Source organism: Amblyomma americanum, chromosome 4 (genome assembly GCF_052857255.1).
Source record: "Amblyomma americanum isolate KBUSLIRL-KWMA chromosome 4, ASM5285725v1, whole genome shotgun sequence".
Taxonomy (NCBI): domain Eukaryota; kingdom Metazoa; phylum Arthropoda; class Arachnida; order Ixodida; family Ixodidae; genus Amblyomma; species Amblyomma americanum.
Genome location: NC_135500.1, coordinates 148,239,833 through 148,258,040, shown reverse-complemented (window position 1 = coordinate 148,258,040; position 18,208 = coordinate 148,239,833). Strand labels below are relative to the sequence as shown.

The 18,208-nt window shown below is 42.0% G+C and overlaps 2 protein-coding genes across 2 annotated transcripts in view; one reads left to right on the top strand and one right to left on the bottom strand.

Moving 5' to 3' along the window:
• Positions 1 to 12,651, bottom strand: part of Etf-QO (electron transfer flavoprotein-ubiquinone oxidoreductase) — a 28,446-nt gene extending 15,795 nt beyond the window's left edge. Inside the window, exons 1-7 of the mRNA XM_077661953.1 lie at positions 12,570 to 12,651; positions 11,752 to 11,859; positions 5,429 to 5,581; positions 3,494 to 3,570; positions 2,632 to 2,713; positions 1,063 to 1,181; positions 610 to 687 (exon numbers count right to left, since the gene is read on the bottom strand). Coding sequence (XP_077518079.1) covers positions 610 to 687; positions 1,063 to 1,181; positions 2,632 to 2,713; positions 3,494 to 3,570; positions 5,429 to 5,581; positions 11,752 to 11,859; positions 12,570 to 12,606 — 654 coding nt within the window. The 5' untranslated portion in view covers positions 12,607 to 12,651. The remainder of the gene's footprint in view (positions 1 to 609; positions 688 to 1,062; positions 1,182 to 2,631; positions 2,714 to 3,493; positions 3,571 to 5,428; positions 5,582 to 11,751; positions 11,860 to 12,569) is intronic.
• Positions 12,652 to 12,839: 188 nt separating this feature from the next.
• UQCR-Q (Ubiquinol-cytochrome c reductase ubiquinone-binding protein) lies at positions 12,840 to 17,437 on the top strand. Its single transcript, XM_077661955.1, has 3 exons — positions 12,840 to 12,971; positions 13,596 to 13,765; positions 17,282 to 17,437. The coding sequence occupies exons 2-3, from the start codon at positions 13,612 to 13,614 to the stop codon at positions 17,374 to 17,376; spliced, it is 249 nt and encodes an 82-aa protein (XP_077518081.1). The 5' UTR covers positions 12,840 to 12,971; positions 13,596 to 13,611; the 3' UTR covers positions 17,377 to 17,437.
• Positions 17,438 to 18,208: the final 771 nt, after the last annotated feature.

The window sequence follows — 18,208 nt, the reverse complement described above, 5'->3', positions numbered from 1 at the left end:
GCTTTGTCTGTACTGCCTGTTCTTTGCAATTTTTTTTTCTTAGTCGACATCAAATATGCTGCCCCTACATCAGACACACATGCATAAAGGACATCATCATACAAAAAACTAAGCATTACAGCTTTTTCGAAATGCTTGTGCACAGGCTCCAAAACTCAATGCATACACATCTACAAGGTTCAGCACAGCCCAAAGCCTATGGTTCCTCCCCTCCAATTGTGATTTTTTAATGAGCTGAAACCATTTAATATGGTTCCAGCTCAGGCTTACACACCAGCATTATGAGAAAAAAAAAATGCATGTTTGAATGCATTCACACTTTATTTGGCTCACACCCCTTTGACGTATTCTGCTTTCCTTAAACACGCAAACCCTTTTTACACCAAAACCAGAGCTACAGCTCTAGCATTCTTTAATACTTTACCCGCATTGAAATGCAGCATACATTCAGTAATTTCTAAAAACAGCAGTATAGTACCCGAGCAAATAAGCAAAGCTTCAGAAACTCTGCACTATTGGGAACCCGTGATATGCACTGTATGACAACACCGTTCAAAAGAATGTTCATGCAAACATAAGCCTGCACCCTCTTCTGAGCACAATGCATACCTTTGGTGAGCCATCCTTGGCTACACCCACATCATTCGTGGCCACACCTTTGACACTGCCGTCCTCGTGGTACAGCACCTGCAGGTGAAGTGCACAATGCAAGGGCACAGCATCAGCAATGCATCACAGAAAAGTACACTGCACGCTTGAGTTGGTTGAAAAAGAGAGTGTATAACTGTGCAGTGCATCAACATAACCCCCTATTTGATTAGACGAAAGGCACATCTTAAAAGCCTTCACTTTAACTTTTAAACCATGAAGTCGTGTTGTTTTTGTTTACTTTTTTTTTACTAAGCTGATAATGAAGATCATCTCTTGCAGTGCTGTTTCCAGTCCAGGAGAAAACAGCAAGTCCAATTCCTCATGCAAACAACCTCTAGAAATGTGTGCTCTGATATAAAACATTCCTTATAAAAAAGCAAAATTTCGAGAGAAAGAAATGCCAGACAATACCTCACTGGCACCATATCCAGGGTAAATCTCCACACCCAGCTCTTCAGCTTGGGTGCCAAGCCAAGCCACAACGTTTCCAAGCCTCACTATGTAATTTCCATGGTTGTACATTGGCAGACCTATGACGTACAGGAGAGAACAAGTTGCCGATGATTAGGAACTGCATGCTGGCATCCAGTGGTCTTACCTAAAGCCCAGTACATAAGGCAATCCGTTTGGCCGTTAAGGTGAATGAGGAGTACACGTTACAGAAGCGAACACTACACCAATAATCTCCCAAACACACTACATAGCTTGAAGCCAGTTGCATGCTGGCGGCATCTGGTAGCGAGAAAGACAATTGGAGTTATGCACTTGAAGCACACATACACTTTACAGTGTGTGTGATTATCCTGAAGCACCTTTTCCTACAGCAAAGAAGAGAGCTCAAAACCTGCATTTTAGGCCACTAGGTGCCATCACTGCAAGTGCCTTTATTGGCTGCCTCTTTCTTTTTTATGTGACACTATAGTCCCATGCTTGCACCTGCATCAATAAGAGCCTGCATGGCTTTAATGGAGTGTGGGTATCAAGTTTTTGTTCATGCCTTTTCGTCTTTTGTATGGTCCATAAGATATTACCTTACATAGATCGAAATGCAGAAATGACTGGTGCCCAGTACATAATTCATACTTGAATTTTTCCTATCATGCCACTGTTAGCAACTGAATGGTGGTTATGACAAAAAAGTTTAGTTCCCCATTCAAGTGAAGCATAAAAAATCATGACATAATCACTGCTTTGTGGTTTTAATTCATTACTACCCTTGCAACAGCCTGTCCAGGGAGCCAGAATGACAACGAAATGGCCGCTGAAGCCAAAACCGAAACAGCACGAGTGAAGAAATTTAACGAATTATCCACTAGGCCTGGTGGATTACCCACACGGCAAATCATGTTAACTACTAATATCTAGCACATTATTACGATGAAAGAGCATACAACAAAAAACCTGGAGTCTGTACTCCTTCACCATTTTTGCTCCACAGGCAAAAAAAAAAAAAGCCAATCATCCCTATGCAAGCCCCATGCAGCCAAAGTAAAGCATCCTCTCAACTTTACATTCAGGTCCAAAGGAACATTCCACAACACAACACCGAGATGTATTTCTATAATTCTGATTTTCAAACAGTGCTGGCACTCAATCTGCATCTGTCACTGAAAAGCATGGAAATCCCATTCAATGCATGTATTACTCTTATCGCACGTACTCTAAATATAACATGGAGAAGCTATGTCACTCCTTGAAAAGCTTTGGCATGGTATTCTTAATACCTTCTCCATTTCTCAAAATGCTCAGCACAACTCTGTGCAAGTAAGCAGGATGTTTTCAAAGCATTTTTATGGCCTTAGCCATCCAGTAATATGCCGTGTGAAAGTGACAGTTTTTAGACTCTTTAAAGTCTTATATTTTCAAATTTTGCTCACTACAGTTGGTATTATGCAATAAATGTGATGTTACTACTTAATTTTTGGTGTTCTTTCAAAGTTAAAAAAAAAAACACTCTTGAAAGAAAGAAACTGCACAGACCTTTGAACACTGGAATTTTGATTTGGGACTTCTCAGTGAAGTAATAAAACTCATCATGCTTAACGGGAGTATGCAATGGAGCCTGCAAAAAGAGACAAAGAACAGGGGTGCAGTTCCATTTTCAAAAACAAAGCAGACAATATAAGGCTACAGAAAAACTGCAATTAGTATGTCAGCTCAAATGCTGAAAGTATGCCCAGCTTGCCGATACATGAGCAGTTAAACTTTGTGACAATCACTGAAGGCAAACTGCACTAATCCATTTGGATAACATACTTTTCTATTTAGTGTTCTACAGGAGAAAAAAAACAAGTCTGGGTGGTAGATCTGGTATGACACCATATCTTTGCAATGGATTAGAAGCAAGTAGCCCAAAATCCACCAGCAAAACTTGCAATCTTGATGTCAACCCACCATATGAATGTGTGTTGCCTTCTATAGAGTAAGGCCTGTTCACTTCATATCAACCAGTACAGTTCATCATAGGTAACAAGTGCTTTTGGCAGCAAGGAACCGTAAAGATCTGCGAAGTTTTACTATTACTCATAGTGCTAGCAAGACAGTGGTCCACTGAGAGAAAGAGGAATGCACAAGTTTTCCTGTGCCATGCTATGAGCAGCTAACCACGCTAATAAACTTGCACCTGACCCAGACGGGGTGCACACACAGGTCACCACTCTCGACCTAGAACCACCACTTTCATTTTCCACTTTTTTAGAACCTTTGCTGACAACTCTGTCTTGTGCCATACCTTCTTCAGCTTCATTAGTACCAAGAACATTGCATGGACAAAACTAAAAGACTCAAGTCCAAAGCAAGGTGGAACAAACTCTGTCATGTAAAGACGTAAGTGAAGCATTACTCCTCTCTCCTTCCAGTCAGGGAACAGTTCCTGGAGAGGGCCGGGCTCGATGCAGGCTCCGGAAAGGGTGTGGCCGCCTGCATCGACGGAAAGAAGCAGCCAATCAGAAAAGAGGGCTCACATTTGACAGACAAACCACAAGCAGTCTACATTTGTTGACATGTATACAGTCATGTGTATGCAACCAGTGCGTGCACAGCTGAAATGCATATGCATAACCGTCATGCATACACAAATGACGAGTGCAAAACGTCATGTACCAGCAATTTGTAAAAAATAAAAGGAAAAAAGAAAACACCAGCATGACTCTCTTCCTCTACAATATCAAACCCACACCTGGACAAGAGCAAATGTTATTGAGGGAAATTTTGCTGCCAAAGGCGAGGACTATACTTGGCTGCTGGCAAAAATTTTATGGCCTGCCTGTGGGAAGCTAGAAAAGAGAGAGGAACAGAACAACTGATGTCGCGAGCAAAACAATTAGTACAATGTATCAGCAGCATGACAGTGTCAGGACTGACCTTCCAGACAGCAAACAAGGGCTGCATGACAGCTTATGTGTTTGCAGTGTTACCATTGTCATTTCCTTTACTTAAAGCAGACAAAAATAGCTAAGCTTAACACAAATGTAGCATTTTAAAAGTTAAAATTACAAATCAAACAAAGGTTTCTTGAAAAAGAATCATCATTCTCCAAACATAAACACAATACATGAAGGTGACAACGTACGAAGATAATGTACAATTGACAGCAGCTGAACATGACATACCACAAACCTTAGACACACATGAGAAAATTAACAGCACAGTAAGATATGATTATTAATAGTAACTTAGAATGACTTAGTGGGAAGCTTGGATTTATCCTTGTGCTTTCAACTCTTGTTGAGATTCCACTTGGATCACCTGCAGGAGTCCATTTTAAGTTGTTTTCAGCATCAAAGTGGTCCTCCTATCCCTTCCTTCCCTTTTAAGGAAACCTCAGAAGCTGACAAAAATATATTTTCTTGAACCGTAAGAAACCAAAGCAATGTATCTGGTTCCATGGCAAGTTCACGCATAAAATCAAGTCAAGTAAACAAGTGACATTCATTAACTCTACTTTGTAACAACATTCAATGATGCAGTAGCTTGCAAGCTAAAACAACCATCAGAAACTAGGACCCCACATTCTAACTTTCATCCCTTGAAGTGCTCACTGACTGACTGAAGCAGCTGAAGCAGATGCAGTGGTCAGCTGTACAAAATGCCAATGGACCTGCCATGAAGATGGTGAGGCATGCATTGTTGCCAAAACATTCTCAGTTTAGTCCTCCAAAAATTCAGATGCAGCTATAGCACTGACAGCCCCGGAGGCACATCAGTTCTGTAACAATCACTCATGGCACTAAAGCAACTTGAATGCCACCGCAGATCTGCACTCAAAACCAACAACCCAAAACTTGGTTCTCCGTGCTAATGAGCTAAATTTTATGTTCACACAGACGTTATCAGTATGAATTTCACTTTTTTGAGTGTGTGGTGCTTTCAGTTTTAAAAAAAAAAGGCAGTTATGCAATTGTGAACACAACTGTACTGCTGCACTTTTCATTGCAACTGACAGCCACAGATGCTACCACCGCATCAGCCAGTCGGTGAGTGCCTCAAGTCTCTTGGGGTATCAGAGCCAAAATATGAGCCCGTTTCGTAGCATATTGTGTATAGAGGAATTTCTCGAGGCAGAGCCGGCAAAGTGCAGTCATGTGGCTATCGATGTCTCGGGGACAGGAAAACACTTTTCTTCGCTCAGTCAGATTGCACGGCTTTCCCTTGTAGCTGCATAGTTTAAATCGGTGGTAATTGTAGCTATGCACCTGTTAGAAAGCTGCCTCAGATGGACAGCACCATAGACACAACATGAGAATGCAAATACATACACAAAGAAATAGGGACTGACCAATCTGCGAGGCCTTTTCCACGAGGCAGACCCTGAGATCCTTGCCCGCCTCTGTGGCTAACTGCCGCAGACGAATGGCTGCCGACATCCCCGCTGGCCCACCACCCACGATGAGCACATCGGTTTCATCAGAGACGCGGGACATGTCCACATCTGCAGGAAAACAGCAACGCACTCATTTGTTCGCTCTCAGATTGGTTAATAAGCACAGTCAAAATCAATGTGAAGGTGACCACCTATTCGGATAAATGTCTCTGCTGCAAGTCATATTTGTAAGAAAGTGTTTGCAAAATATAAAAGCATAGCTAAGGTTGTTGCTCTCTGCTTCACTGTCACTTTTTTTTTTTTAGAGTGATCACTGCACCAGGAAAAATTTACTTTCTCACTCAGGCTATGAGGAACGCCATAGTTCTGGAAATTTCAATCACCTGGGGTTCTTTAACATGCACTGACATCGCACAGTGCACGGGCCTCTAGGATTTCTCCTGCATCGAAATTTTAATTTCTGATCAGCTGGTCCAAAAATGATCTTCTTGATTGTAACACTGGCCGTGCTCAGCAGAAATGGCTTCGTTTGAAAAAAAAATGATTCCCTGAAGAATAACAGGCAAGTAAGATACTACATTTCACACCAAAATATATAATTTTTTTTTCAGTATGAAAAGACACACAGAAAGAATAAATAACGCATTTGAAGGTTCAAAGAAAAAAAAATGAAGCCGCTCACATTTACCAACAAACGGCAGGAAGTGACAAGAAAGAAATGCAAACTGTTAACAAGGTACATGGTACTACTCCTCAACAAAAATGCAAGCAAGCTGTCCTTACACTGTAACCACAAAAGGAAACGCAGCAATATCAACAGCTAAACAAAAACAACATAAACTTTTCACACCAGTTCAAGTGATGTAATCTTTTATTTTAGGACTTGAATCATACAATATGGCAACAGCAGAAAACTGCACACTGCACTTACCCTCTAACTGAATGTTATTTTCAGTAGGAGAAAATTAGCAATACAAAAACTGAGCAGACAAGCTAACACCCGGTATATCAGCCAGGACAGCAGCTTGGGCATGTTGGTTACTCATCTGTGATGGAACAGCGCAGAACAATGGAACAAGAGACAAGTGCTGACAAAAAATAAGCGCTGAGTGAAAACGCAATGCAAGGCTCACTTGAACGCATGATGAACATGGTAAGCATTATTAAGCATTATTGCAAAAATTCCAGAAATAGGGGGAAAGAAGTTTCGCATGCATGACCTAATATTAATGCTTGTTTTTTCCTTCCCTCTCACTCTTTTTTTTTTTCTTTGCTGCATATTGCTGGAATGTTGTGAACAACTTATGCGCATCAAGGAATGCTTTATCACCTGCTACAGCGGCAACTTTTTGTAACTGTTTTGAGCTAAATTATTCCTGTAACGCTTTTATTGTTACATTTTAATTTCATTCCTGCATTGCTTTTCCTCACTGTTCATTTTGTTCATGTCTTTATCGCATTGCCCACTCCTGCCTAAGGCTGGCAGTACCTTGTAAATAAATAAATCCCAGGTGTGCCTTGGCAACTGAATAGAGAATTATATAAAATGGTGTGCCTGTGCAAAGAAAAACAAAACATAAACATATATGCTTACACGCACATATCTACTGAATTCAATCGCTAGACAAATGAAAAAAAATTTATCTTTTCTCTCAAGTTGTTTGCTGAATTTCCCCTTGTCTTCAATTCTTTCTAAGTGTGGCAGCAACACACGCGAGACTGATGGACAACAAAGCTAAAGTACAAAGGTAAAATAAAGATGTAAGCCCAATTCTTCTATTTAAAATTGCAATGACATAGTGTAATGCGGAGGCAGGATAACCGCTGGTCCTTAAGGGTAACGGAGTGAATTCCAAGAGAAGGGAAGCGTAGCAGGGGGCGGCAGGAAGTTAGGTGGGCAGATAGATTAAGAAGTTTGCAGGGGTACGATGGCCGCAGCTGGCAAAGGACAGGGTTAATTGGAAAGACATGGGAGAGGCCTTTGCCCTGCAGTAGGTGTAGTAAGGATGGTGGTGATACAATGACATAGAAGCATTTTATCATTTTTCAACATATGTCACAGCACATCCATCATAGGTAATCCAAAGCATCACCAATGGCTGAGTTCTAGATGAAAAAACTCTTCAAGTCGTGCTGAGCTTCGTCAGTCAATGCTGCAACTCCCTGTTCTGTTCCTCCATTCCTCAATGAATATTAATTGGTTTTTCCCTTTCATAATAAACAAGGAATAGCTGCACACTGCTCCTGTCTCACAGTGGTGATACCATCTTTCATTTCATGCTAATGAGCCGTGCCGAACCTGGTGGCAGCAGGGAATAACAAGGGCAGTGTAAAAGCATGTGCAGTGAGATTTTTAATCGGCATTTTAAGGTTACCTTTTGACTGAACCTCCTACCTGGCCAGTGCAGAGTTTACCTTTGCCACATAACGTCTTATTTGGTGGAACGGTAATACTCCAACAAAAGACAAATGTCAATTTTGTAATCGCCACCACCATCATAATAATCCTTGGCCGTACAGTACGCCTTATGGCTTACCCGCTGCAGAGGAAGTAGCGGTAATCACCATCACCATTCACTGCAGAAAAAGGGCCTCTCTCATATCCCTCCAGTTAACTTTGTTCTGTGCCAGCTGTGGCCGCGTTATCCCCGCAAATTTCATAACCTCATCTGCCCAATTGACTTTCTTCCATCCCCTGCTATGCTCGCCAACTCTTGGAACCCATTCCACTACCCTAAGGGCCCGTCGGTTACCTTTTCTTCGCATTACATGCCCTAACCATGGTCATTTATTCTGCTTAATTTCAACTAGGATATCAAAAACCCACTTTTGTTCCCTGACCTATTCCTGTCTCTCTTAACATCTCTTAAAGGGGCTCTGAAACACTTTCCGAGGAGAAGACATCAACTTTCTCAATCACTGCATTGTGCTGTCATGAACACCTGAGCCAAATAATACAGAGCAACAAAGAACCAACAATCACGCGCGAAAGTTGGCGAGCCCTTCCCGGCAACTTTTTCATCTCACACCCTCCTCCGTTGCTCGCATCTACGTATACATGTTGAGAGATGGCTATTCGTTAGATTCTTTCAGACATCAGGCAGCTACCATGGCCGCGGCCAATAATCCGCATATCTCCGGCGGGTCAGGAAGCTCTCCCCCGGAGACGGGGCCGGAGGAGGAGAGTGCCGACCTTCCAATGTGCAAAAAGTGACAAGAGGAGAGGGAAAGGCACGAAGATGCTGACATTCAAATTCTGACTACAGATAACTCAGTTTCTACAAAGCGCATTAAAAAATTCTTCCTGGACAACATTCGTGAAGCGGCATGCTTTAACATCCCAGGCATACCGCAACTTTATTAAAGTCCCTTTAATGTCTTCATCTCCTAACGTCACCTCTAATATTTTCCTCTCCGTAGCTTGCTACGCTGTCAACATAATTTCAAACCTTTTTGTTAGCCTCGAAGTTACTGCCTCAAAAGTGAGTGATGGCAAGATACAACTGCTCTACACATTCCTCTTGATGGATGCTGGTAACTAGCTGCTGTTCGCTGAGGGTGCCCATCAAATGTAGTCCAACGTACTATTATTCTCCTAGTTACTTCACTCTCGTGGTCCGGATCTGCAGTCGCTACCTGCCTTAAGTAGATGTATTCCCTTACGCCGTCTATCGTAAACTGTTGCCCCATGCTTTAGTCTTCTACGTATTAATTTTTGGATCCACCATTCTGCTTTGTCTGCCTTGCATCTTCCAACATGCTTTACTACACAGACAAAGAGCTGAAGAAGAGATAGCTTGGCAGGCTCTGTGCCCTTTAATAAATCATATGTGTACATACTACATATATAAAGATATAGCTGGCATTGGCATTGGCAACTTTGGATTTAACAGATTCAATACAGAGCATAAAGTGTTATTATATGACGGAGAAAACTAACAATACTCTCGGTTATAACAGTGAGCAGATAATTAACAATGCTACTGGTATCAACGCTCTTGGTAACAATACAAGGAAAATAATGACATGATAATGTAAAAAATAAAAAGGGATGACAGCATACACACATGGATGAATACAAGATGACAAAGCCGACAGTAGGAACATGTTTGGTGAAAGTTCCAAAAACTTGGAAGGACATTTTCTTTTTTTTTTCTTTTTTTTTCCGCATTTTTTTTTTATAGACCACACATTCTTAGTAATGATGGTAACGTGAAGCGAAATGATTAGATGCTGTAGTTTGTGTGCACACATGGGCAACGCCATATTTTATGACGACATGCTTCATTATGAAGGAACACAGCGCAAAAGGAACGGGACAGAAGGGAACAGTTCCTTGATAATGTTCTATTACAGCCCACCCAACAACGTACTTCAATGCAGACGTGTTTCACAAATATTAGTATTTCTTGTCAGGTTCAATAATATTGCAATGAAGTTATTTTCCTGGTTTTTGGTTTTAAAATATCGGTTAAGTAATGTGTCATTAATAGAAACCGAACTGGTGGATATTCAGATTATCAAAAAGGCGTTCTGTGTGACCGCCATATGGAGAGTTGGAAATAATGCGTACAGACCTTTTTTTGCAGCAACTGTAGCTTATTCATGTTGGAGGCAGTATTACTGCCCCAGATCAGACGGCAGTAGTCAATGTGGAAAAGAATGAGGGAGTTATGAATAATCTTATGTAGATCGTTAAGATGGAGAGTAATTTGGTAACTACTCCCACTACTTTGGCAATATTGTTGGTCACTACGTCTACATACAAATTCCAGGATAAATATTCCTTGAATATAATGCCAAGATTTTTGTGTGATGTCAGTGACAGATGTTCATATCACGAGTTTACCACTAACAGGGACCTTCTGGTTTTTTGCCCTGAAGAGGACAGTTTTGTATTATTAGTGTTGATTGCTAATGAGTTTACAGAGCTCCATTTGTGTTTTTACGACAATGTAAGGCTTGTGCAGTCTAATAAACACAGGGGTGTAGGAGATGTAAAAAATATGCTAGTATCGCCAGCGCAAATAACAAATCTAGTTGAACCATCATTGCTGGTTACGTTGTTAATATATATAATTACTTTTTCCACCAACTATTCCCAATCCAATCTTCTGAATACCTCCTGTAAATTTTCATATAACTGCTGCCAAATGTACTTTTACACAAAACAATGCACAAGGATTTGGACTCTGCTAGCAGTTAGACTTGTTGGACACATATTTAGAAGCGGTTTTACACAGTGCAACACACAAGACAAGAAAGAACTGACACCATGAGCGCTGTGGTGCCAGTTCTGCCAGTGCGGTATTGTGTATGAAGTGCCATTGTCCTGCGGAAAAACATATGTCGCACAGACTGGTCGGTGTTTGAATACAAGAATGAATGAACACGCTAGATCACTACAGTCCGGAACGGCCAGTAATATAGCCCTTCACTGCAAGAATTGCAAATCGAGGAAATGTGCACCTTTGTTGAGCAGCACACACGTAATCAAAAAATACAAATATCAGAGAGCAAGGGAGCTGTTCGAGGTGATGACTATCAAGCTTAGGGGTCAGAGCTGCGTCAGCAAACCACCTGTTAGAGTGCTTAAAAAGGAAATTGATTATTTGTCTTTATTTTCTCCATAATGGCGTTGAAGTAGGCATTCACTGTGTCATGTATTTTCCGGGTTTCTTTTTATCTTGCCTTTCATCTCGTGCCACTTCCTTCCTTATATATTTCGTGTAAAGCAGAATAAACCTAAGTTGATAGTCAGCGCTCGTGGTGTCAGTTCTTTCTTGTCTTGTGTGTTGCGCTGTGTAAAACCGCTTCCAAGTATGTACAAACTTGCCCAGATCTCCGCCTTAACACACTGGACAAATATGTTGGACTACTTCCACATCCAATGAAGGTTAAAAGCAAGGCTAAACAATAGAATGGTGTGGAGTATTCTGGTTGGCTGTGTTAATGGGGCTAGAAATTTGCAACACAGCTTCACTTTAGTTGACCCATGGTTACATGCAAACAGACAAATGTAAGTGCGGTAAATGCATAATAAGTGACAAGTTCATGCTCATGTAGATGTGTGCATTCATCTTAAATTTATTTGTGCAATATGGCTTTAAAACGATCTGTCTTGCATTCCTATAATGCTATATTCTTCCATTCACAATTTCTAAACCTGGTGCTATTTGCATCGTCAGGTAGTTTTCAAGCATTTTCAGCACTGACGATTCGCTATTACCTCGGTTACTATTCTCAGTGAATGGTACACCTATATTTGCAGCACTTGCCTTTCCATCGAGGGTCAGTCTCCCTGGGTACGACTGTGTAATGAGTCGTAATTTTGGGGTGCTCGTGGTGGCACCAACGAAGGCCATGGTTCACGATGGCTACCCTTCCTGCAGAAAAAAAAAAAAAAAAACTGTCAGCACTTACTTTATGTTTAACAATACCATCACATGAATACAGCAACAGCTAGCTGAATAAATTAAATACACATGCGACTGAAGAAAACTGTCACCCCATCACTGCCAGCAAGATGCGCTGGCGCTATCTCGGTTTGAAATCTAAGCCGGATGTGAAGGATAACAAGCCGGTTCACGCTCCTAATCAACACCTGTGCTCGATAAGACGTATGAATCAAGGTCCCGGGACTAACTTAAGGGCAAAAAACATGCTCAACGTGGTTCACGTGTATCAAACTTACAGCATGCGGGCGTCTTTATTGTCTTTCAATCGCTCCTAATGACACATGATCGCGCAAGGGGTCGGTAACTAAGGCGAGCAGCTACACCGCGATGACAGCGCATACACATGGTGACCTTGACACTGTCTCCTATATCCACTGAGGTTCTGTGGATCACAAACCAACTCTGGCGATTCAAAGAAACCGAACTCAGAGCAAAATCCTGAGCCATGCTTCGCCAGCAGGTCTTGCAACCTAACGTAAACAGAACCAACGAGTAATCACGGAAAGCGCTCAGCTCGGCTTTTAATTCTCGTTTCGACAACGGCATCCTGAAACCCAGTCAAATGAACAAACTGTTGATACCGCAACAACTTATACAAGCCCTAATAAACGCAAACGGGAAGGATCAAGAAACCTTACGGAGCACAGCTGATCGCAATTTCGTACAGGTCGCCATGAGCCATGCCTTGAACCGAATCCGACAACAGAGGCCGCCAGCAACCAGTAATACGACGTAGTAGAAGAAAATAGTGCGGTGTTTTCTCAAAGTTTGTTTGATATTTAAAATTCACAATGCAATAAAAGTAAGAAGTTCAACGCTGAACCTTACTAATAACGTAGTAAACACGTAAGACGTGATAACATAGCAAGCAACGATTTATGGTGAGCAGTAGGTGAGCGGTAGCGAACAGCGGATGAGAAGAGGTCAGGGGTGGTGTTTAAAACCTATCTCTTTCGGTCGTGCTGCTGTAGGCAAGGCAGGCGAGCGCTGTGCCGTAAACTGCGCATTTAATTTGCAGTTTTCAAGCAAAGCCAGAGCCGGTAAGCTCACTTTTAGAGTGACTTCCGTTCTGCCTTTCTATCGTTTCGGGTATTCCCTGCACACTAGTGAACTGTGTGTGCGAAGCACCTGCTCGGCGCTTTCGTTAACCCGTCCGCGACGTTGGAAACGCGTACCCTGTTAAGCACACCGGTGTATTCTACCCTTTAACATGGGCTTATCTGTTGCTGGAAGCTTTCTGTCGGAAACTTTTTGCCACTTCTTCCATTTCGATCATTATGTGGAACTACCAGGGAGATAACTGGAAGAAGGCAATCAAGGTCATCCGGGGACACATGTGGACTTCTGGTTCATGTGGGACTGCTTGTAGAGTGCCTTTGAGAGCACGTAATAAATGTAACTTGCTGTCGCATTCTACTTGTGGCAGAGAGCCTTGCGCCCTGTGAGAAAGATCTCTACAACACTGATTGTGTCCCCCGAAGTATGCCAAGAGTGTCCGCTCTTCCTTGATGTACTAAACGTCGTGGAACGTGTGTTGGAAATTGTTCGAGCAAACGCGTCGCATGTACTCTAAATCGCTTGCTTCGTCTTTTTCAGGCTTCAGCAATTTTGGCATGGCAATTGCGGTTTCCTAGTTGTCTTTTTTTTTTTGTGGCTTCTTTCAGATTTCTTGAAAAAAAAATGGGTCTTCATTTCGGCAACCTGTACAAATTGCGAGGAATTGTCACGTATCGGCTGTCTCCGTACGAGCAGCGTGCGTTCGCTGGTCTGCTGAAGAATGGTATCCCGAATGTCTTTAGGAGGACGATGGACCAGCTCCCCTATGTCGCGCCACGTAAGTTGCAATGCTGAAATGCATCCGTCACCTAATATCTGAGCAGAGTTATGCGTTAGGCATGGATGGGTGGATGCAAGATAGGAGCATCCCATTTGAAAGGAGGTGGTGACAGTTGCTACCATGCCCAGCTTTTTTTTTTTTCCTTCATATTTCTATAACGGTGTTATAAATCAGTCAAAAAATTCTCTATTTTCTTTAAATGCCTTTTAATCCTACTCTTCTTATCTTATATCACCTCTCTGCTTTTGAGCCACCAATCTTCCAATTGCCTTTTGCGAATTTCCACCGAAACTAGTGTTCCTGTATATGCTCCCGCAGGAGCATATATAGGAACACTAATTGAAACTTGCTGTTGGTGCCACCTTCTGGTGGCCACTGGCATTGTCAACACCATAGAACTTGTCTGTGCAAGTTCTAACTGCGTGCACCTACCTGAAATGATATTATATAATGAGTGTGCTGAGGGGACAGCGTGGGGAAGTATCTTATCATTCTCATCTTACTGTGTCCTGCTTATGTGCTATTTTCTTCTGTAAGTCGTCTGGCTTGGAAAATATTCAAGTGACTCCCAAAACCGAAACTGCTCAAAGAATAAATTCACTTATAAGTTAGGTACTAACTATGCTAATTTCATGGTTATTCATGTTTACTGATGTCTTGCGCATCATTCGAGTGCAAAAATGCGCTTCAAATATTTTGGTGTCTCTGCCCCTTTAAAAGGCCTGAAGAAGTGCAATCGAAAGATGCGGCAAAAAAAGAAAATAGCATGCGATGATATGACTCGTTGCATGCTCACATATGGGCCTCCCTCATACCAATCTTTAGCAATTCACCGGGAATGCAGTAGATGCTTGTTTCTGTAACTAAACAGTTCACAACCACAAGCTTTTTTTTTTCCTATTTTTTTTTTATGGCATGTGGTGTTTACTAACATATATATTGTGCATTTTTATACTCAACTGTGAAAGTGTGAATTGCTGTGGCTGCTTGTCTTGAGAGTAACAGAACTGTTTTAGCTTTCAGAATGAATGTGAATGTGTGCCTTGGTAAATGGAAACCCATATCTTCAATAATGCTAAATTGAACTAGGGGCCTCTCATTTTAGAGCCTCTATTTTCTATGAAAGGCATGATTGTTTGGCAACTTGAATGCGATTGTGCACTCATGCCTGCACAGGATTTTGGGGGAAAACTGACTCAGTGGCTTTGGCATTTGGCTACCAATCCCAAGGTCGTGGGATTGAATCCCAGCCGTAGTGGCAACGATTAAACGGAGGAAGAATGCAAAAAAACCTGTATTCTATGCAATGGCAGTGCACATGAAAGAACCTCAGGTGGTCTAAATTAATCTGGAGCCCTTTACTAAGGCGTCCCTCGTAGCCCTTATCACTTCGGGACCGCAGACCTCACAATTTTTTTTTTTTACTATACAATTTTTTCATCGAAAATTTCTTCTTCTACCTTGTGTTTATCATTGCTTTGTGTTTAAGAATCAGTCACATCATCATGCAGCCACTCTTTTGTCGCATCAGTCTGGCTTTGTTGTTTCACAAAAAAAATAATAATAATGGTATGGTCACTTTTCCACATTTTTTCTGATCTCCTCGGCTTGAGATGAGGTTAGATTCAAATGATATGCAATAGAGCTGTAGACATCCCTTGTTCTGTGATACAGGCGGCACATAAAAGTTGTTTGTTTGGTGCAGCAAATGCAGTGCATATCGCGAGGGCTATACAGCCTATGCTCTCGTGGTGCCATAGCATCTAATTACAATTCAGTTGAACATGGAAGCATGATTCCTTTTTCGGCCTCATTCTCTGCAATTTTTTATCCAGTCGGCTGGTTTTGCAAACATTTTGGTGGCATAACCAAGTAGCCAGGAAAATTATTTCCAGCTTTCTTACTTGATGCCCAATCTTAGCTGTTCATCTATGCCAACTATTGTAGGCTTTTCATGTCGAATTGACAGCACGACGTGCCTTGGAGCCTTACTTTCGAGAAGGGGGAGGCATTGCTCTGTTTGTATGAGTGCACCGGCTCAGCTGAACACAGGGACAGTCAGGAGAAGACAGCACACGCACTGCCACTTCTGTTGCTTGGATACTGCATAATGTTGCTTTTAACATGGCATCCAGACTGCTAAGCGCTGGGAATTTGATTTTGAAGGTAATGTGCATGGTTTTGCTTTAAGTGAACAATGCATCATCACCAGTGCATTGTGCTTTTGAGGTTTTACAAGCATGAATCAAGTAATTTCTGGGCACGCGCTGTTGTGCACTAACAAGTGGCAGCACAGGGGTACGCTTGTGGGGTTAGTGAAATGAAAACTTAATAGGGTGGGGTTCCAAGACACATCACTGTGGTACCATAGAGAGTTTTTGTGGAGGTGCTTTCTACAAAAAAAAAGTTATCAACGTGACTTCCAGGTTGCTTTCCAACAGAGGCAGGAACACTGGGACCGGTGGATTACTGTGAGGTGCATGGACTTTATGGAGATTTCGGAGGTTAGGGTCAGCTTCATGGCAATGTGGGATGGCCCATACAGCATCCACAATCCTCAATGTCGTCGACACATGTCAAGCAGACGAGCAGCCAGCAAAGGGCATTGCCAAATCCATATCCAGTGGTGTCTGTCTCTACTGTCACCCAAATATTTCTCACAGCCCGAAATCCGCACCCAGGTACTGAAGGTTATCCTCAACGAACTGTTAAAAAAGAAAGAACGCTTACTACATTCGAATCAATGTGAAGGCACCGATTTGTGCTGCGTAGAAGACTACGACGAGCAGGCAGTGCCTCGGGCCAGACCGCTCGCTTTTCTCGGACATATAGTCGGCAAGAGACGATTTTGCTGGGTCAGAACCTCCGGATTAGTGCCTTCGCACTAAAAGCATGCGGAAAGTGGCTGTATGCTTACTGGATGGCCAATGGACTCTACAACCTCACGTTGGCAGGGAGCATCTGGAGGCCACTTGTCCTACTGCTGTGCCAATGTATCATGCATGCATGGAAATTAAATCCCGGTTGACATGGTAAACTAAAGCTTTAGGCAATTTGCAGTTAACAGCAGGCTAGATGGATCATAAAATTGTGACATCTTTGAAAGCAATTGCAAAGCTTCAAAAGACTGCTGTTATGGTGGCGAATTCAGTGTTGCAACGAGCTTTTCGAAATAAACTCATTTTGACAACAATGATCACTGCCTGCATAGTTATAAAAGCACATAGTTGTACTTCCTTAAAGGTAAATATGTGCGCTATATGAGGGCATATTTTTCTCCTATCGTGTGAGTAGAAAGTAGGGGTGCAGGTTATACTCAGGGGTGGGTTATAAGCACGAAAATACCATACTTATTATATCCACAAAGCCAGTCCAGAAACTTTTTGATACATCCTTGTAACAGTGTGTTATCTGTACATACGAAACATGAATGGACATTGCCATGACCTGTATGTAAGTAGCTTTGCCAAATTTATGAGCAGCATTGCATCAGTTTTGTGTTTACTTTTACAGCTTTCGTTCTGGCTTACCTTATCTACGACTGGGCCGAGCGTGTGCACGAAAAGTCTATGCGCAAGAACCCTGCCGACTTTGCCAACGACAAGTAAACTTGAACTGAAGCCTTGTTGTGGTAGAACGATTGAGTGAATATATGTACCTCTGAACACACGACTTGTCATTTTATTTCACACCCATTATGGGTAAGTTGTACTGCCTGAATTACTATGTCTGCAGGAGCAAGCTTTCAATGAAGTCTGTTGCTTCTAATGCAAAACTAATCGCACTCTACACATGTGACTTGCATGTGAAAGGTTTGGATGAGCACCTGTTGCATTTTTGTATCTTTTTATTCTTTCTAAGCATCCTTCTGGAAGCTTTGTCTTCCTTATTTTGGTTACAAAGTTGCGCAGAAGTACATTTCAGGGAAAAATAAAGTTTGTATTTATTACTGGGACTGAATCGGAGACTCCTTGTTAAAAATCATGAAAGTAAAGAAGAGTACCATTTCTGAAGGGTACCTTATTGCTGAAAAGAGCAAAAAGAAGTTTCAGCTCTGCCAATATTACAGAGAGAGAGAGAAACCCTTAATGAAGAAGCAGAGAATTTAGCTCTTGTTTAAAAATTCCTGGCATGCTACTCTGCGTGGGTGAAGAGAATTTTTGGGAGGTAAAGACAGAAGGAGAGGAGTGTGAGAAAGGTTAAATTAGAGAAAAAAGGGGGGGGGGGGGGGGAGAGAACATAAAAGGTAGCCATTAAATGGCCAATATTACCACAGAGTTAATGTGCCATCTCTTTGCCCATTAGCTGAAATGTGTCTCATCTCCTGGCACATAGACATGTGACTGGTCCTTTGAGTCAGAACAGCAGTCTCTTATATGAGTGTACTGCTGCCAACTGTAATGTAGTTAGTACGCATGGACAGTATCGGGTGTTGCATAA